Raw genomic sequence first — 21615 nt, 5'->3', positions numbered from 1 at the left:
GAGAAACTGTCAAAATTACCAACCCTTTTGTATTTGATATATATAAAAAGGGAAGTTAAATATTCTGGTTGTTAACTTCTCAAAACTGTCTTATTATGGTAGTGTAAATTATGGTAGTATAAATAGGCTCCTAGTTTGGAAATGCACAGTCTTTTCACACTGTTTGGAAACCTCACCCATACTGAACTATATCCTGCATAAATCTGTGGTAGTATGCAAGGGTAACAACATGCAAAGCATTTCCCCCCCCCCCCCCCCCGAGTAATATCTTCCAGTGGATATATTCAGTTTAATATTCAGAATATCTAAACATATCTTTTCTGGACAGTAAAAGGTTGCATCAACTTGTAAAACTGCTACACTTGTGACAGAGGAAGTTTCTTCTTAAATTTCATTGTATAAGACAACTTGCCGCTATCTAGCTATTTAAGATTTTTGGTAGCAGCAGTTGAACTTGATTTAGCAGTGACTGAGTTTCAGTTCTAAAGTTTGTATGTCTCCTGACTAAAGTTATAAAATAACAGTGGAGGAATTGCTATATCAAACAGACTTCTTTGGTTTACCTGTTTCTTTATCTTGTCACTGATACAGCTGTTATCATGTGCTTCAGAGAACAGCACAAGAAATCTCAGAATGACATGGATTTCCCACAGGAAAATTTCCCTTCCAGCCCCAATTGGATATAGTTTGGCTTACATCCTGAAGTGCCAGGGTTTAGGGCTAAGCATGCAAGCCAAAGGGAATTCTATTGCTATATCATTCTTTACATTACTGTTGTGCTAATCCAAGCAAATGACATCAACCATTTTTCCATTATCCACAGGTTTTACTGACCTGCAACAAGGTGTTCCCTTTACAATGTCATGCTGAATTGTTACTATTTTTGTGGCTAATTACTTCATTATTCTTGATGGTTAGCTTTTCAATTTGCCTGGAAAAAGAAACTTTTAAAACTTTACCTGAGCAAAGTGATCTGTACTTACAAGCGCTGAAGATAGAGATGGTGGTGGAGGAGGAGGGGAAGCAGGAGTCGTCCTTGGTCTGTCTTTCTCCCCAACAGCATCTGGTTCAGGCTGGATCAGGACTGTTGTGAGGATTGGCTTATCTTCATCCTCAGGTGGCCTAACCTCTGGTTCTAGGGAGGGACATCGCCCAATATCTGCATTTTCAAAGGACACGGGTTGAGCAAAGTCCATGGGGCTGAAAACACACAAAGAAATTGACGTATGTTAGTTTTTCTGCCTTTTTACCACCAATTTATACAGAATAGCTATATGCTGCAGTGTAATTCCACTTCACAGGACACAAAAGCCAGGATTAATCCAATCTGTTTTAGGTACAGAAGTGGGACATTTAAGTTAGAGGTGATAGTCACCATTGACTTTCCTTCCTACAGTCAGTGCAGAAAGACAGGCATCCTATTTGGCAAGCTTTACCAGCCTAGGTAGGCTGAATCACATTGCAGAGAAGTCCTCTCTGATGTATATTGATGAAGTGTGGGGTGATGAGATCCTAATTTGGGTACTTCAGTTATGTGAAAGAAAGCTTTAGATGGGAACTTTCTGTAGAGGTTTTACTATAGAGGTTCCCTTTCTTTTTAATTAGGTGTTCCTTCCAGATTACTGCAGCATGTACTTTCCACAAAGCAGATAAATTCCCATGGTGGTTCTCAGAATTTGTATACTCCTGGAGATCAACCTTACTTAAAGTGTTACGGTATACCATAAATACGTATCACTGAGGCATGTCTTGCTGCAGTGCCCCTGTTGCATTTTTCAGATTTTACAGATAAATAGAGAGGCATTGGCTTGTCTGTAAAACAGTTCATTAATTGCAAAGCCTATGGAGTGTATATTGTAGACAAAAAAAGGAAGGGCATATTAAGAAAACAGATCATATTCTAGGGTTTGCTGTTAGTATGATTCCTTGCAACAATGAAATTTCTCTTGGCAGTCAAGGTGGTTAACCAGACCTCATTACCTGGACATTTGTTGGTGCCAGTGAGACTTACGTGGCATTAATGACGAGATTCCATATACAGCCCTCAAATGGTGGTATGTTTCTGAGAGGTGCAGTCTGAAACTGAGAAGAAGTACCCCCTACAAAGAGCTTCTTAACAGAGATGGGCTGGTCTGTTGGCAATCTCTGAGTCTGGCCTTTGTCTTCATCTACTTGAACAGTGAACATCCTGTGAAAAAGATTTGAAAGCAAAGAAATACATATTTTACTCTGGTTATTGCTTGTGTTGAAATCACCACTTTGCAGGCCCCATTTACTCCTACACCAGCTATAACAATCAGGAACTCAGAGTATGTAATTAGCAGCTCACATTAAATGCAAATTAACCACTAGGTTTTCAGCTATTTGCTTCCTTGGTAGTTCTCTGACAGCTTGGCAAAGCCGCGCTGCGGAGAGGCGATAATATCAGTCACTGGTTGACAGGAAGAAGTGGTTTGTAATATGGCAAGACCCACACGGCAAGGGCCCAGCCTGCTGCTCTGTGATGGTAGGTATAACCATCTAGTGCTCAGCAGGATGGGACAGTATGGGGTCACATTTTGTTTAGGCTCCATATTTCCTGGCCTGTACAAGTTACCATCTTCTTACAGGGAGAGAAACACTGCTACAGACTGCACTGACTGCAGAATCAACTGCAGATACATACTGTTGACTTTTTACAAGATCTGGTAGCTTTTTTCCTGGGGGAAACAGCAGAGTAGGAAAACTGCTGATCACCGTGTACTGATACAAGTGGTATAATTCATTCTCATGGGTAATGCACATGCTGCAAATTAAAGACAAAGCAAGTCCTATGGAAGATACTGTTAAAGTTGAAGGTAGAAGCCTCTGAAGCACAGCACCACTGGCTGACCAAGCCAAGTCAAGGAATGGAAAAAGAGCAAAGAGGAAGGCGGTAAGTATGGTGAAGGGCATTATTCTGGTAAAAGCAGGAATCCGAATGTGAGAGAAAAGCAGAATGCTCTTGCCTGTCAAAGCTACCGAGATGCAAATGTTGCAGGTTTGTACCACATTTACAAGGAAACATGGTAAAGGGGACAGAAAGTGAAAAATTAGTTTGCCAATCCATATATTGTGTATACTGACAAAGCAGATTAATGTAAGAGGCAGTGGATTATTTTGATAGGTAACATAAATAACAAGGTATAGCAACAAGAGTAAAAAATTTAACTGTCTTTAGAGGACAATTTACCATTGATGAAATATAGACAGTCTCCGGCTTCGGAACAAATGCAGCTCAAGGTGAGCTGGGTTGCAAGGGATGGATAAGACTTCAGTATTTCTGAAGGTGAATAGTAATTATGCTAGTTGGCATAACTTCTTCATGTTGTTAGTTAGACTATATTTAATAGAATTTAGCCAGGAGAGAATCAGGACCACAAAGAAAGCTATATGTGGCTCTGGTAAACTCTGATATGATTTATGAAGTGCAGGTTTTATTTCAAATATGTTACAGTCATGCTAAATATCAGGACCTAACTAGTCAAGCATCTTTGACTACAATTAGTTACCTAACCCAACTTGGTTATCTGTAAGTAAGTACCTTGATTTTTTTCAGAATAACTGAGCATCCTTAAAACATATCAGAAATACCCAGCAAATAGCCTCACCTTTTCAACTGAAAATTATACTGAACTCCAGTATTCTTCCTTAACAATAATTACAAATGTTAGCACCTGAATACTGAAAATGCTTATTGAAAAGAGGCTGGTTTTCATATGTAAAATGCTTGCTTTGTTATTTAGACAAGTCCTAGACAGAACTGGATAGTGAATTAAACACCTGAATTAGATAACTGTTGTACTAAATGCAAATTGCCCAATTTCCTCATAATTTTGGATGGATTAATTTGTTCTAGAAAGCTGCAGACAGAGTAAGAAAATTATTCATTTTTCAAAGGGTTGGAGGAAACAAGTATTAAAAGACTTATCTTTTGGGACGAGCTTTAGGATTTCCCCCAGACCCTTCAGCAGTGGAAACAGAAAGGGAGAGATTTCTCTGGGGGCAGTTCAGAGCAACAGACTAATTTAGGATCTGTGCAGTGTCCCAGAGAGGACACTTCTCTCCATTGCCCGAAGCAAAGGGAAATCAGGCTGTCAAGACTTTGTGCTGCTGCATGTTAGCCATGACTACTGATTGTCAATATTTTCATCAGTGTGCAATATTTCATCTCATCTTTAGCCATTACCACAGTCCGTAAACATTTTGTCTCCAAGCAGAACCATACAATGGTGTGTATAAGTCTTCAACAGTATCCTATAATTACACTGGAAGAGAAAGCAAATACTTCCTAATTATACGGACAATTATCTCTCTGAAGAGTTTTCAAAGGGTGTTCCTCATATTCAATCAAATAAAGCTTAAGTTCATGATGAGAGAGAGAAGGGGTTAATCTTATTTTATATCTTTTCACATCCACTTCAGGTTATGGAAACTGCAGAGTTCAGGCAATTTGTTTTGTAACAGAGCTACTTTGAAAACACAGAGACTTCATCTGAACAAGCATCATCACTGGATGGCGTTGTACAGCAATTGTGTCTTGATGTACCTTACAGGGCAAGCTACTGCACTAGCTATAACACTGCATAAAAGAACTTTAATATCATCTGCATATTTGTGTTCTGTCACAGTGATACAAAATGTTTCACAAAATGCAGTCATCCATTTCCAAAATAACTTTTCTCCCAAATAATTTAGTTTTACCCCAAAGAAGTCATTGAAGCTGGGGAGAAGTATTGTCTGAAGGCATTATTTACAAGAGGTTTTTTTAACGATACAGTAGAAATTCAGGCAGAAAGTTACACTGACAAAGAAGAAAGCAAAGCAAAGCAAATTATAGAGAGGACAGAAGGGCACTTTGGCTCTAGACAGACAGGAATTATTGCTCAAGAAGGCTGTAGTGTTGTGGGGGTAAGGGGGTGAAGCCTGGTGTTCAGCGTGCTTGGATAAGTGCATTTTGTAACATGCTGGACGTTACCTCTTCTTTCTGATTTAAAAAAACCAAACAACCAGAACAACATTGTGCATAGTGCACTAATCCACTGAATGTCTCTACAGTATATACACATTTGTATCTCCAAATGACCACAACAAACCCTACTTGGAACAAGGGGTATTCCAGGCCATAATAATACTGACTGCTTGAGTCCTACACACTACAGTAGTGCTGTTTCGAATCACTATCTGAATGGTGAAGTGTGAACAGTATTTTTTAACAATGTCTAAGAAAGGGCAAAGTAATTTAGGTGAAATTCTGTTTAGAACAACATGGTCTAAGAAGGTCTGCAATGGCTTTCCAGCAGTAAGAATGACCGCCATTTATCTGGGACTCTGTGTCTTCATTGTTTCACCATATTTAGCTGGACACCACCGTAACCCCATGTATATAAACCACTGCATGGTCTCTCAAAAAAGGCTACAGGCTGCTGTGGTGTTGCTTTTTATATACTTTGAAAACAGTTTTTTTCTACATGTCTTGAAAAGGTGATTTACTGCACCACAGCAGTCTTTCTCATCCACAGATTTCATTAATAAAATATATTTGCAAAGAACCAGAAGGTTAAAGATGCCAATTCAGACAAATGCAGGTCTCTGGAGAAACAGGCTGATAGCCTAGGAGAGCATGAAATCTAGCTTGGCAGAATCATAAGCACTGTCAGAAACTAACTTCTAAAAATTTTTGGATAAAGATAGATTTACACTGACGTCTTTGCCTCAGCAGAAGCATTTACATGGTTTGCTAAAGACATCGGTACATTTGCTTTGTTGAATTAGCTGTGTGGTCTGTAGCACTTCTAGGTATACATTACCCTTTAGCTCGTTCTATCCGGACGGAGTGTGCCCTGCCATCGTGAAACTCGCCAGCTCCTGGTTTGACGGTGATCCTGTAGGGATCCCGTATGCCAGTGGAGATATGCACTTCTAGTCGGCCTCTGTTCAGGAACACTGCATAGTAGGCCTGCAACGCATATGTTGGTATGAGAAGGTAAGTTACATTTGGAAAGAAATTATGTCACTTAGTTTTACATTAGCATGTATGTTTTATTTTCTTACGCCACTTTTTAATTTGCTCGCCATAGATGAGCTACTATAGTTTCAGTTCTGCTGCTGCTGCTACACTCAGACTCTCTTGTATTTGTGTAATAAGGAATGGGTAAAATGAGGTCATGCTGGAAAGTTTCATCAAAAGATTTAACTCTCTGCATACCTATTTGCAGGGAAGGATGGAGACTTCTAACCTACAATTCTTCTAATTTTTGCTGTTACAAGGCCTGGTCTTAAACCCATCAAGCCCTGAATAGCATTGATCTCAGTGTGAGTTCTGTGTTTGATGGCAAATCATGCTAGTAGTTACTCTAGCAACCAATATTATGTTGTAGCAGATTTCGGGATCTGACCTCCAGTAACTATAGCAATGAGTGTCACACTCACTTCTGTGACCTGAAGAGCTGGGTAATGATAAAGGAGCCCCTGCCCTGAAGTTAATGTCATGCGGGTAAGCCATTATAATGTGCTCTCCCTGGAGCGTGTTCCTCCAGGTCACTGAGAGCTCTCTTCCAAAACAGGCAGGAAGGAGAATAATGAAATATCATTCCCCAGAAATGAAATTTCCCAGAAATTAATAATGAAATATCATTTCCCAAAGAAAGCACCAAAATATTCTGTTTATCTCTGTTGTAGTATGCCTGTCTGTAATGTTTTTAATTAATCAAAATTTGGATAATTTCTAACGGCAATCATACTTTTACCAGTTAGTCACTTGTACTCTGTAGGTACTTCTCTGAACAGACTGACTCTATCCTCTTCTTCAGAAAGGATTTGTACTGCAGAGTTGTATTTTACGGGAGAGAAGGAGAGGTTGGAGCACTCTTAAATCTTATATCCCACAGCAGTGATCCCAAACAAGGGGCTTATCTTGCACTGCTTTTAGCAGCTTTTTTGTTGTTGTTGTTTTGTTTGTCTCAGGGGAAACGGGATGATCCTCATTTATTTCTATATGAACAGTAATGAGAGATGTTTCCAAGCATTAAGAGTGCATAAGTAGTCCTCAGAATGAGTGTTTGATTGAAAAATTTAAGTTTGATTGAAAAAACATAGAAGCATCTATATGACAGAAAAACAAATCTGTTGTTTAGCAGCAAGCAATGGATGCCTTACTGTAAATCTTTAAGAAAAAGTTACTCCAATGCAAAAAACCAATTCTGAGCCTCTACCAGATTCTCCATCAGACAAAAGATAACATTAGAAATAATTTATTCCCTAGCACTGAAATTATAAACATCTGACAGTGTCTTGACACAAAGCAAGCAGAAGTTATTCAGTAAAACTGTGGGTTTTCTTTATCTTTTGCTAGGTTCCTCGTACCTGTCCCGTCTGTCTGCGCTTCCTCCTCAGAGACGCAGCTTTCCTCCCAGTATACCTGCGCTTTCTCCTGGGGGGGACGACTGTGCCACTTGTCCCGAACAAGATGATCCCAGACTCATTCTTGGTGCTGAAGGAGAGGTTGATTTCTGTGCCCACGTCAAAGGAGACAGGCTGCAGTTCCACAAAACCAGGCTTGGGGAAGCTAACCGTATATATGTTCTGTAGGAAGAAGATGACAGGAAAGTGCATTAGTAGGCTTAAAAGCAAGAGTATGAACGTGCAGAAAGATTTCTTAACTAAAATAATAAACTATATAAATATTAGTAGTGTGAAGAGATGGAAAGTAATAATAAACACTAAGCATTTTACTTCTGAATCTGTTGTGCAAACACTAATTTACCTGTTTACATCTGGCATCATTAGAGCGTTTCTGGCATGCGGTCTTACAGGAAGGCACAGAGCCAGTCTTATTTTGGTATATCCTCTTGGATTAAAAATAACTGCTCACAGGTGGTTTTTTTTTTACATGAATGTTTTCCATTGAGTTAATACAGTTGGATTTTGCTTTTAAATCAATACAATAGATAACAACAGCCAGTATGAACATAAATTAGTTTCTATTATTCATCATACGTGCCCCGAAAATACTTTCCATTAATCAGTCATTATTGCTTCATCATTATTGCTTCACTAAGCACCACTGCTTTCTTGATGACTCAGGCTCATAAATGAAGCACTCGTTGCACACGGCCCAACTCTTTGGACACTGGTAGCCATTAACGCAATTTCAAGAGGGAGTATGTAATCAAATAATAAATCTGTGCATACTCCTGAAGATTTTCTGTAATCACTGCCAATTCTTGTACTCTTCCAGCTAGGGAAGACCAGTCAATAGAAACAGTGACTTTTTCTAAAATAACTCACCCTTTTTTCAGTACAGTAGAACTGTTTCCAGAGAGAAGAGCTTATGCTAGATAAAATCATTACTGATGATGTTGACCTTTCTCTGGAATCCAAGGACATTTAAATAATTGAGCGTATACCCAGCCTTTATCTTTTGCTTCTTTTTAATTGTCCTACAAACCCTGTTTTGATCAATTAGGATATTTTAATTCCCCAACAAAATGGTTAATCCAATTAAATTTCAAATTCTGAAACCCCAGGAGTCAAAAAATAACGTGAAAAACAAGGTTCTTTCTAAGATTTATAGCAACAGGAGAAAATCACCACAACTGTTCTTCTTTCCTATTCAGAAAAGAATCTAGAATAAATGCAAACAAATACGAATTTCTGTAGAAAATTTTTGCTGAGCCAAAATTTGTAAGATTTAAAAGCATTTGAGCAATCTGGTTGTTTACAGTTTAGCTTTGCCACAAACCTGAAAATTTAAAAATGACCATCTCATGACAGATCCATCTAGTCTCATATTCTGTCTGAGAGTCCTAGTGTTGTGTGCTTTTTGCTCTGATGAAGGCCAGAGACAGAAGTGATAAACACAGCAAAAGAGGGTACTCATCTTTATTTTGGCCTGCCAGGTTCCAGTCATTGTTCAAAGGACATTCCCAATGTTTTGGAGAAAAACTTTTGGAGAGCATCTGTTTAACAACTCATTTGGATTTGCTGTAGTTGCAACTGATATGGAACTCTAGATCATACATCTGCTTGCAAAACTATCTTAAATAGCATATATTTCCAGGGAAGAAATACAAACTATTTATTGGCAGACAAATGTCACTGGAAATATTTTTTTATAAATGAAGACTCTTCCATGAAAAATTACTAAATGCTCTCTCAAACTTAGGATCAGATTCCTTGGCTTTTAAATGCATTGAAAGCCTGTTAATTAGAAGGAGCAACAATTTAAAATAAATAGGCTTGAACTGTATTTAAAGTGAAAATAATTACACCACTTTTGCACATTCTTAGTTATCAATAAGAAACGTGCATTTCCAGCTCAGTGGTAGCTCATAACATTAAGTGCTCTACAGTTCCTATCCTAAAGATGACTTTGTTTCAGTTACCCCCAAATATACTGTGATTTTCAAAGTATATCAGTTTTTTTGTAGTGAATGATTTTATAATAACAATTTTAAAAAAATAATTTAAATATTTGGATTTTATGTGCATCAACATTTTTAAAGGTTTTTGCAATATTATCAGTGTGTAATTCTATTCTTATTAACGTCAATAATTCCCATTCTAGTCATCTGACACAAAGCTAGACCACTCCTACACATTTCAGAAAATCCTACCCTTTAGGAATAGGGATGTCACAACTGTCCAGGAATACTGCCCAAGAAGTTAGGATTTGGAAAACTGGTCTACTTGCTGATCAGATCATCTTTCTTCCTCTTAACTATAACCATTCTAATTTTTTCAGGTTAGATTCCTATGTGCATCTGAATATGCCTTATACCATTACTATGTTATACCATAAAATCAGAAACCAGAAAACTTTTATACCCGTTAAGACCCAAATACATGGAAGCCAGACTAACCTCTAGCGTGCATCCTTTTGTTAGACCAACAAAATCAGGACTACTCAATATGTTGTACGGTGTCCTTGAAATTTCAATCTCTTTGAGGCAACCTGTGTATTTCTTTAAGTTCACTTCAGGCCTAAAAAAAAATTAGAAGTACAATGTATTTTCAAATATAGAGTTCAGGGAGAACACAGTCAGCCAGGCACAAACATAAGCACTTTGCAAATGTTCATGGTTTCACTCATGAGCTGGTTGCCAGAAGAAATGAGAAAAACCAAATCTAGCATGCTTCAATGCAAATGTATGATTTCCCAGGCCTGAGAACACCAGAGTGAACCATAGCTGCTGGCAACATCTGAACCAGGCTTGAAAGAAGAAAAGCCTTATAAAGTCACTTCAGAAAAAAAGTTGCCATTCATACCATGGAGAGTAAATCCAAAAAGAAAAAAACCACTAGTTAATTCACTCACAATATTACCCGTGAGTGCTTAGTAGAATATCTGAATAATATGAACAGCTCAGAGAAATAAAAAAGAATTTGGAAAATAAATAAGGAATTATTTGTGGGGAGAAAAAAAAGCCAAATACTTTAGCTCTTTGGAAGGAAAGAAAAGATTTTAAAGAATATTAATTACAAAGTAAAACCATTTTGCACAGATACCGTTCGGCTGCATGTTTTGTACTGAAAGCCATTCTTTGCATTACAGCCATCCTAGCAAGCGCGGTGTATTCTTTCGCAAATTAGCATCCCCTGCATAAGTTAAAGTAAGCATCTAGTATACTAAAATAATCAATATATGTTTTATTTGCAGTCATGTAGTTATGGTCACCTTTCCTTTTTGATTTTTTATTTCCTAGCCCTTCCCCAGTTCCTTTATAGACTCATCTTCCCAGCAGCAGAACAGTTTTGACATGTCATTATCAGCCGTGCCCATAGCCTCCTGTCTTTGCCATCCAGAAACCATCCACGTTCCTACCCCCTTCCTGCCCTGTCCAGTTGCAGACTGCCCTCAGGCTGTCCTGTTATGAGCAGTTGCTGTTATCTTGTAATTCCCAACACGTACGAACTCTACATCCTTGCAAACATTGAACACTTGCTCAATGTTTTCTTAAGACTTCCTTTTTCCCTTGTTCCCTTCCAAAACATACAAAACAAGGTCCAAGTTCATTTGGATCTTGCATAAATTCTTGGCTTTCTTTTTTTTTTCCAAACTAGGATTGGTTTCAAGGGAACACAATCAAAGACTTCTGGAGCTTGGGAACAAATAATCTTTCTCAGGGTGAGGGGAGGCAGGGGTGAAGGTGAATTTTTCTAATTCAAGCCAGGAATTAAGCTGCAAACCATAGTGAAGTTCAGTTCATACGTGAGCATATCAAAGCAAAAGTAATGGGCACAAATAGTTGCAAACTGAAAACATAGCCAGAAATAGATGACCTCCCCTATCCCCCGCCCCATCCTTCTGTTCTTAAACTCAGAGTGGCAAATTTCACAAAAATCTGCACCTTGCTTTCATACCCTCCTCAGTAACTATGCCACCGCCGCGGAGCGCAGCGCTCTTCGCCTGACCCAGGACTATGTTGCTCTTACAGCCTGGAGGTCAGAACCAAACTTGGCAATAACAGCTTGCCGCGGCTTTGCTTCCGAGGCATTCCAGTGTCATAAACACAGCTGAAGTAAGCAGCTGTGTGAAGAAAGTAAAAGTTGTTTGTGTAGGTGTGTGCACAGCATGTAAGATGACAGTGTTAAGCACTTGGGAGCAGCTTTGCTTGTTGCAGCAGGAGCAACTCGCTGAATTAACAGCCTTAGCGTAACAGCTGGTGTAAATACTGCCCACACGCTGCTTCTGCGTTGCCGCCTGGGCTTTCAAGCTGCACTTACTAGACACATGCAAGTCATGCAAGTAATCTGATTATTTTTACCTTGCTTTCATACTAGGGTGAGAGAGAAAGACAAAAAAAAAAACACACCAAAAATCAGAATTACATTAATTGTAGCAAATGATACTTAGCAAAGTTCAAAGTATTTCACAGAGAAGCAGATATACATCATTTACAAACAGAACATTATGGATGGTGAGACTCTATATACACCGCCAAGCCATAATAATTAACAGGGTTACTCTGCAAACAGCTACCTTAAAATGTAATATATCAGAGAGCTTTTATACTTTGTTGCTAGACTTGGTCGCAAGTAAAAGCAAACGATGTAAAAGAATTTGGCAGAACTGACACGACCTGATAATTACGAAGTCATGGGTACCTCAGCATCTATTGTTTGCAGTATCTCAGCTTTGCCCTAACCCCCCTTTCAGTATTTGTGACTCTAATTTACCATAACATTCATCTTGCCCCAGTGACTGATGAATCATAGCTGTAGGCAGAATGGTTATCACAGGTTCAAGTAGCTGCGGTACACTGATTTTCTAAGCAACCACAAAGGATTTGCTGGAAGACGACTGCTCTAGACATTTTGTTATGCGCTAGTGTCGTTTCACAATTACATAATAACGTGTTATATTTAATGAGTAAAACAGAACTTAGATCTTTTTTTGCTGGGTGATTTGACATCAGAGGTCAGTTATTAACCTAATAAATTAATACGTCCTTTCTTTTAGTTGCAGAACAGCCTGTGGACTAATCACAACTGTTCCTTGTGCACAAGACCACTTCAAGGCTGTCATTATGCCACGTAGCTAAAATTGACACAGATTAATGGGCTTGTTTCTGTGTTGCTCATCTGTTTGTTGTAGCACAGAATTCTCTTTTTCTTGTCATTGCAAAACTGCTGAATATTCATTTAAACCACAAGTAAGGTTTTTTTGTCTGTTTTAAACCATGTAATACAGTCATTAAATTCAAGTATCTGCTATACCATTTAATTTATTAAAACTTAAAGTTTACGAAGAATAATAAACGATATTTAAAAAACAAATAATGGGAATTTTATTTGAGTAAGAAATTCAGGATCAGGCTTCAGAAGGGAAAAGATTGCCATACTTCATGCTATCTACATTAAATATATCAAGAATATTGTATCATATACTTTAATTCCAGAATACAGGAGGAATTTAATCTAAGGAGTCCAGGAACTTAGGCCTACAAATAATTTTAAATGCTATCTAACCACAAAATTTTTATACATATTGAAAGTATACTGACCGGGATTTTGCAGATATGTACACCCATTTAACAGTAATCCTGGGAGTTCAATACTCATGAACAAGGTAAACACTTGTGCTTAATTTTGTGGAGGTATGGAGCCATTTCTTTAAGTTTGGAGTCACAAATTCTATTAATCAAATAAAAAATACTTAAAAATATAAAGTCAGCTACATCATAGTTCTGCACAGCATCAGAAAGCTGTACTGCACCATTACTATGATTTCCATTGTATTTGAGTAATGTGAGCTGCATGAAATACACTGAAATACTCAACATATGCAAATAAAGCATTGGTCTGCTGTGGCAATGTCAGGTATGTTGGGAGCTCACCAGTCACTGCGAGTGAACTTTAGAAACAAATACACTGAACAAGATTACACTGCATTTACATCCCCTTAACAAAGGTAAAGAAATTGGTTTCAGACACGTTACCTTAGATTTCTCAGGGTTGGCAACCCCCCAAAATATATTTTCTCATGCCCTTTTAAGTTGAGCCCGAAGTGGCTGCCTGTAGAAGTTGTTGATATGGTCTCTTCTTCATTGGTGTCTATGTCTACAATTGATATGTTGGCTGGAAGAGATTTGAGATTATTTTCAAAATATCAGACATGAACAACGATATCTTAGTGTAAGAAACCAACAGAGAAATATTTGGAGGGTTAGCAGGTGAGTGGAATGGCAAGGAGGGTTCTACTCTGCAGTTAAGACACTGGATTTCCAAATTGTCAGTTATGAGCAGCGGAAGAAACCTGCACTTTCCTCTGTTTCCATAACAACCTGAAAAGCAGTAGCAACTCTGTATGCTTTATTTTTATGTATTTTCTAAACCTGATTCAATTTAGTATGTTCTCTACATCAATGTAATTTGGAGCTAATGCTTCCAGACAAATTCACAACTGAAGAGATCATTTTACATCTAATTGGTGATTTCAGTCCAAAGGTTGTCACTTGAGCAGGATTTTTTAGTGTAAAAGTTTGTTAAGATTGCCGTTATGTGCCTTAGAGATTGGTGATCAGTCACTCGAAACCTTTCCCAAACCCGAAGCACTCAGTTCCTGTCATGTCTAGTCTCAATCTGGAGTGCTACATGCAAGCATCCAATTTAAATTCTTGTTCCATGTATATTTTTAATGTATGGATTAATACAAAATATAAAGTTCAATGAGAGAGACAAGACACACTGAGAAATGCTGAGCAGTCCCCAAGGAAGAAGGGGATCTTCTACTATAGGGATGCAAAGAAAGGGTTCTTTCCTTCTTTCTTTCTTTCCTTTTTTTTTTTTTCTTCAGACAGTTAATGCAAGAGATTGCTTATAATCTGCCCCCGCCATCTACTGACATAGGGAATGAAGTGAACCTTTATTTTAGTTAAAGAAGTGACCAGCCTGATTTCTGGGTAAAGATAGAAGAGAGTGATTTTGGAGGTGAAAGACCTGTCAACCTCTTAGGAGATTTCAAAGGGAGGACTGGCTAGAAGAGGTAGTGCATACTCTGTGGAGAGGAAGGAGCAGTGTGAGAATGGGAGGAAAAGCATTCTCTGATAGAAGCTTCCCTCACAGGTGTGTCTCTTGTGGCAGCAGCTGACTAAATAAATGCCTTAAAAGAGAGAAGGAATATGTAAAACCTGAAACCAAACTACCATTTTCAGGAGTGAAAGAGAACTGAATGGGAGATAGACTTTCCTGCTGTACCTTACTGTAAACAGACTAATTTTCCTTTCATTTCTATACCTGTATCATAGGTTTGAATAGTATAAATAGATTACAGTTATGTGACATTGTATGTTATCTTAATACCTCCTGAGTTGAGTACAGACTAAGATAACTGGCTAGCAACAAGGCATTCCTCCTCTAAGGGTGCAGCAAATCTAAAAGTGAGAGCTCTTAGTCATTTTGGCCAGTGTCCTGGCTCCAAAGTCTACTTCAGCCAAATGACAATAAAGTGGGTCTGTGTTTGAGACACAAAGGTCAGCTAGAGAGCTGGTACTGCAGGGGGCAGAGGAGGAAGAGTGTGTTCAGGGGCTCGTGGTGACCCCAAAGATTCAGAATGAGGTAAGACTTCAGGGTACAAAGGCAAGGAGAATGTCACAGATGCCATAAATAAAATTAATTTGGCTCGGGTGAGATTCTACTAGTCCTATAACTAGATAAAAGCAAACAAACAAAAAAAGGGTTTTTCCAGCACAATAGCCAGCATTTACAATCTTACCAAATGCCAGCGCTTCACATTCTGCACCACTAACAGGTTAAAAAGTTAGTAGCACTTCTGAAGATGTTCCCAGTTGTTTCCATGCAAATTCAGATCATGACACTCTGCATATCATTAATGAATATAAAATAGTTGTGCTCATCTACTGAGATACTGTACTATCAGTACTGAAGTCATTGCTTTTTTTAAGTGCTTTGGGAGATGCTAAGCATGAGAGGACTGTACGGCATGAAAGTCCCAATAAAAATCACATAGGTTTGTTTTATGATTTTGAACATCAGGGAACTAGGGGAAAAGTTTTTTTCCCCACTCAGAATCATTTTAGAATGTAATTTACACAACTGTAAAGCATAATTATGCCTGTTCGTAACAGGCCTGTTTGACAGTGTAGTCACTCACATGCAACTCCACACACCTATAATCTAAGCAAAAGAAGTTGCTAAATCACTAGAACTTTGTAATTCTAGCAGTTTGACCAACATCTTCCCCGTGTTTAGATAGTTAGCTGTACTGTATAGGTAACTGAGAAAGTTATAGTGTTGACACCACAGGAACTCACCTTGCTTTTGAATTCTTGACAGGGTGAAAGATTTCCATTTGCCATCATTATGATTTCGGTTGCTGATAACAGAAGCTGTACCTGAACCCAGATCGTAGCTGACTTTTATACGCCCACCACTGAGTTCTACACTCATGAAATCCTTCTGTTAATGAAAAGGATTAGACACACAAATTATGATACTTGTTCATTTTGGTAAGAGGCATATGACATTAAATAAACACTTTCTTTTCCTGGGTGACAATAGATAACTTTTTTTAAGCTTTAAAAAAAAAATCTTAGCCATTTTCTGCCTAGGACTGTAATGTACAGAAGTCTGCTGCCCATGAGTTTTTTTGCCCATTTTTGTCTCCTTTGGATTGCTAACTTAGTTTGCATTTTGCTAACAACTTAGCTGGAGTTTTGATGGGATGCCTGTACTTTTATTTTCTCAGACTGAAGACAGAAATACACATTATAATTACCTGAAACTAATACTCAGCTTTGAGTATATGCCTGTACTACAGTCAGTGCATTTACTACGTATCTCAGCTAGATTTCAACTTGCAAGGTAGAAAACAAGAATAATAAAGATGATAAAATGGGCTTGTTTTACCAGGGTTTCTAGAGAGTTATCTGCACTGAGGGAGCAACAGAGAGCTATGAACTGTTATTCTCACAACCACTGACACCAATATCTAAGCAGTAACTGTAGAAGGCTGACTGGAGCCATAGTATATGCTGCAGCATCTACAGAGAAAGAGCTGGCAGGATACAAAGAGCAAAGCAAATAGCCAGGGAAGTGGAGAGCATGAAAGGCATTAAGTAATGGTGGAACTGTGACCCAGGACATGATTGTACCAGAGAAGTTTTAAGTTTAATTTTCATTTTGCTCATGGCCAGTTCCACCTGTGCTCAGAACTAGGGCAAATAAAAATACTTTACCATGTGCTGAATACTTAAGCAAAACTGTGATAATACTGTTATGTATATGAACATAAATTTATGTTAAGAAGAAAAGATTAAAATTTAACAAACTCAGTATTCTAGATGCTTGTGCATGTCTATCCATGCATCACTAGAATGAGCATCCTCAAAGTTTTTATACAGTGGGACAATCTCTTAAGAGAAAAATTGTATCAGTGCCTCGTTGCCCTCCAGCTCCCAGTGTTTTTCCGAAGTTCAGGTAAATAATTTTTTCTAGAAAACTCCATAAATTAATAATTATACAAGATACTTATACAAAATAATCTAAAATAATTACAACAATTATAGTTTCAATATTCAATTATAAAAATTAACTAGAAAAACTACATAAGTATTTAATTATAATAATAAAATATTATCTTTTAGTATAGTCAGTCAGGAGGAGCACCCTCCTTCTTGATTATTCCAGCAACTCTGATAATTTTTCCCAAAACACAGGAGTCTGAAATAAGACTGATTTACACAAACGCAGTTTTTGTCAAGTAGGGAGTGCTCAGTAATTCTTCAAGACGTGAATGAGAACTGCTGTACATAATTTCTGGTCCATATATAAAAAGGCTAAGGAAAGGGCTCTGTTTCCAGGCAGGTGTGGAAATCAATCCGGATCAGCGATGCTGAAGCTGAGTTAATCCTCATTTGTGTGAGGATCTGGCCAGATGTCTTTAACTTCTCCCTGTTATCCACACACATTTGATAGTGTGTGTGAATAAAAACCTTGAACAGCTTAATAACTAATGTTCTTATTTTCTGTTTTAGCTGTAAAAGCCTAGACCTTGTGAGAAAGTCATCACCATCACATCCCATTTGTTGCACCATTCAGTTCCCCTTTAATGCCACTCACGTTAAACACAAACTTCTCTCTATAACTAGGACTTCTATCTAAGACTTGTCTTTTCGCATACTCTCCCTGCCCTCACACTACCATATTTTAAACTATGAATGTAGAACCACATCTGGCAATGTTTGCAGAGGTAAACATTTGCGATAAATGAAAGTTAATTAATAATTTCATAAAAGCTGGAATTCCCCTCAGTCTAACATAACGCTCCCCCATCAGTAAACACCAAGTAGTCAACTTCCATCCTATAACATTGTCTTCACTTGGATAGCAGTGAAGCATCACACCAGGCATCATCATACTGGGACAGTGCTACATTAAATCACTATTTGTTTTCCTAATATGATGAATTCAGCCACTGTAAAGATGGCATGAAACCTTTAAGGAGCATGGAGTTTAGTTAGCTGTTTTTTCTCACCAAGTCATCAGTAGCAAGATACATCAGCAGGGCGTTCGATGAGAAGGTCCTGAATTTGAACATGACTGTGGAAATATTGGGGTTCCAGCGGATCGGGCGGCTCACCATGGCATAGCTGTCACCATCAAACTGGACCGTCCCTTCACTGTCTGCCACCTGTGGGCTGAAAAGGGGCAATTCCATCCAGTTTCCTTTGCCGTGTGAGGTTAAAAGAAAAAGAAGTGCGTGCTAGGGCAGTGAGGGGATGCCTCTTGGGAGTCATCCTGAAGTCGGTCTGATTTCATATCAACCTCCCATTCTGAACCAGTGAAGCTGTAAGGTCAGCTCACTGGCTGTGCAACACAAAAGCACATCTGGGAGGAAGATGGAAGAAGAATATGTCGCATGTATCTCATGGCCTGTAATGACTCATTTTGCAATCCTGAGTGTAAAATAGCATTATGCACTCTTTCATCTTGTAATAAATCTTGGTTTTGTTATTGTTATTGATTCTCCAACTTCTGGAGAGTCCCAGACTGAAAATCCTGGAAACTGTGATTCTCTGTTTACCCACAAATTACAAATACCACAAAAGCAGAAGCATCAGCCCCGCCACAGTTTTTGGCATTCCTGTCGTTATAGAACAGAAAAGATCATGCCTTGAGTTTGTTTGATATGATTTTTATAATAGACTATTGTCTATTTCTGTCACACAGATCAGATAGCTGCAAGACAGCAATCTTTTAGTTTAATCACAAACATAGTTGACTTTGACCCACAAGTGAAATGTTGGCCAGGAACATATTTCCTATTTATCTTGGCTCACACAGAAGGGTCTTGAATGTAGTCCTCTCACCTTCCATAGCTACATTTAACAGTTAAGTTTTTGCAATTAGACTTTGCAGGAGAACAGGACTCTTTCTGGTACTGGAACAGTGGGTTAAGGTAAAAGGGAGCTTTTAATACAGTTTTCTACAAATCTCAAATCTAGTATTCTTTTTTTTGATCTCCCTCTCACCCATCCCTACTCCAAGCAAGCAGATCTACACACTATCACTAATGAATGAGAAAGTTAAATTTAGGGAGAGATTCACATAAATGTTTAGGCATTTCCATTAGGACTTGCTTGGAACTGAAATGCATATATCCATCATTATGCTCCTCAAATGACCTAAGTGTCAGGGGCCTACATCTGTAACCAAGGAAATCCTATCCTCTGGTATTTCCAAAATTGTTTCTGTTCACAAGTAGAATTTCCATGGTTTTCAAAGGGCTAAGCCTTAGTAAGTTGTCAAACTAGCAGCCTAGTTTGAAAACTAGCCTACTCTTAACTTCCCCGGTTGGCTCTACAATTATTTTACCTGATGCAGCATGAGATCTATACCATATACTGACACTGCTGAATTCCCTAAAATAACAGGAGCATCCAAGAGGACAGTGCTGCTTTTGTGCAGTGGGTCACTGTGAAAGTCATAAACCATAAACAAGGTTGTGAGAGACCCAGAACCTGTCTTCTTTACATGATTATTCCCAGGACTGTGCTGTAGAATCAGGCAGTGCCTCAGTATAAGGGCCCTCAGATTCTGAACCTGAGACATGGCACAGGAAAGTGTTTGAGGTTAGTTTAGTAGGAAAGGGGAATGAAGATGGGTCATAGCTCTCCAAGGACAAGGACACATCTGGAAAGGAAGTAACTTATGTTGTTTCAGAATTCCTGAAAGAGTTCTGAGCCTACCTATGTGAATCCTGGTCCTGCCTGGATGGGCCATTTGCCCTATCTGGAACCACAGGTCACTGACAGGAACAGGATTTCCCATTCTCTTTTGAGAATGGAAACACCTTTCTCTTGTGGGGGTCTCTGCTCACTACTCTGGTGGCTGTGAAAGCCACCCTGAGGCACCTGACTCCACCCCATGCTGCATGAGAGCTGCAGGTACCCACACCACGGCTGTCCCTGAGCCAGACTCAGTCCCACTGTGGATCTCACCCTCTCTTTTGGTTTGACTAATCCTGACTGCTGGTTAGCAGGAGTCTTTCCACCACAGCACTGTTACACCGCCTTCGTTCTGTTAAGACACCAATCACATTTACAACCCAGATTGGGTGCTCCTCCTCTTAGTGTAACTGTAACTTCACATTTCCTACAACTCTCAGCATTGCATACAGACCACAGCTGTCTACTGGAACCTGGTGGCTGCTTTGGAAATTCCTGCTGCTTACCGCAGAACGCAGTGTCACTGCAGATAGGTTCCCAAAGGAGCACGAGAAACAGTCAGTGCTTTACCTACCTGACGGCACATCCTTTGCAGTCACCTTCAATATCCCTGAAATTCCACAGTCCTATGGGCTTGCTGTCTAGAAAGGTTTCACCCATGCAGCCAGTGAAGGTAGTGACTCTTACAGCATCTGACTTCTGCAACAGAAAACACAAACCTCATTAGAATTCAATTTGAAGTAATCTATTGTGTCTGAAAGCATAACTGGTATGAAAATCACACATATCAGAAGATGCCTCTTATTGTTTTAAATATCAAGAGTAATATTTAATCTGAGAAGCCCTCCTATAGAACAACTGATGAGCGAAAATGTGAGCTAAACTTTGTATCAGTCAGGGTGGAAAATCCCATTTGTATTTGCGACTCTGGGGAAGGCCTAAGCAGAATGGATCCTGGAGAACAAGGAGCTGCCCTGGCTTCCACTTCACTGTCAGCTTTCCTTGGTATTCAGAGAGCCCCTCCCACTTGTTCAAGGTCTAGAATTTTGTTTGAGGCCTCATAGAAAGGACTATGAAGAATCTTGCCCACAGTACAATAAGCAAAATGTTTCTACTGTACTTAAAGCTCAAAAGGCTGGAAATTGAACAGATCATCCAAGCCAGAAGACCAACTGTGAACTCAACTGGCTACACCTGTAAAAGTCATGCTGAATTTCGGTGCAGATGGCAAAGCAACTAAAACTCATATCCCATCAAAACTCATTAAGCTAGGGTCACCCACAAGGGGTGACGCTCATTAGATCATAACATGGTACCATGATCAAGGTAGTAATATTTGACAGTACACAGAGTACTCAGCTCAAAATTATCCTTCTAAAAATACCTAGTTTCATTTAAATTTCACTTCATCAATATGAGCTGATTGAAAATCTATATACTTAGCTATTTGAGATAGAGAAGCACCTGCTGTTTTCCATACAGCAATTACGAATATTAAGATCTTGCAAGAGAATATGGAGAAGTACAACTTGAAAATATTCAAGGAAAAGTATGACTCAAAAGACTTAATGTGCTGGTGATATTTCCCAGCGTAATTGGGAAGGTTTTAATTAGCAACAAGTATGAACTTAATGTCACTTCTGAGAAATTCATGACCTCTAAGTATCATAGTCTTCTACTCAAGTCAGATGAAAGATGTTTTTAAAAACTGAATGAGCTTTGTTTTTGAACACACTGCAATGATGCATGCAAAAAGGGATGTGGACAAAATCCCTGGGCAAATCTAAAGCACTCCAAAACTCAGTAACAGGAAAAAGCAGATCTCTGAGACAAGGATTTAAAAAATATCAGTGACTTTGGTAAATGTCCAAAGAGCTTCATGGTTTTGGAAAAGAGTTTCAGTTAA

At 38.7% G+C, this 21615-nt stretch overlaps 1 protein-coding gene across 2 annotated transcripts in view; it reads right to left on the bottom strand.

Moving 5' to 3' along the window:
- The window catches only part of LAMA2 (laminin subunit alpha 2), a 387452-nt gene that overhangs the window by 16057 nt on the left and 349780 nt on the right, over positions 1–21615 (bottom strand). For both annotated transcript variants that reach the window (XM_075087596.1, XM_075087597.1), the window contains exons 48-56: positions 20284–20408; positions 18017–18179; positions 15795–15939; positions 13461–13599; positions 9882–10002; positions 7384–7602; positions 5829–5977; positions 2012–2188; positions 984–1200 (exon numbers count right to left, since the gene is read on the bottom strand). In XM_075087596.1, coding sequence (XP_074943697.1) covers positions 984–1200; positions 2012–2188; positions 5829–5977; positions 7384–7602; positions 9882–10002; positions 13461–13599; positions 15795–15939; positions 18017–18179; positions 20284–20408 — 1455 coding nt within the window. The remainder of the gene's footprint in view (positions 1–983; positions 1201–2011; positions 2189–5828; positions 5978–7383; positions 7603–9881; positions 10003–13460; positions 13600–15794; positions 15940–18016; positions 18180–20283; positions 20409–21615) is intronic.

The sequence above is a fragment of the Phalacrocorax aristotelis genome, chromosome 3 (assembly GCF_949628215.1).
Source record: "Phalacrocorax aristotelis chromosome 3, bGulAri2.1, whole genome shotgun sequence".
Taxonomy (NCBI): domain Eukaryota; kingdom Metazoa; phylum Chordata; class Aves; order Suliformes; family Phalacrocoracidae; genus Phalacrocorax; species Phalacrocorax aristotelis.
Note: the sequence above shows the minus strand (reverse complement) of the source record. Positions and strands in the feature narration are given on the sequence as shown.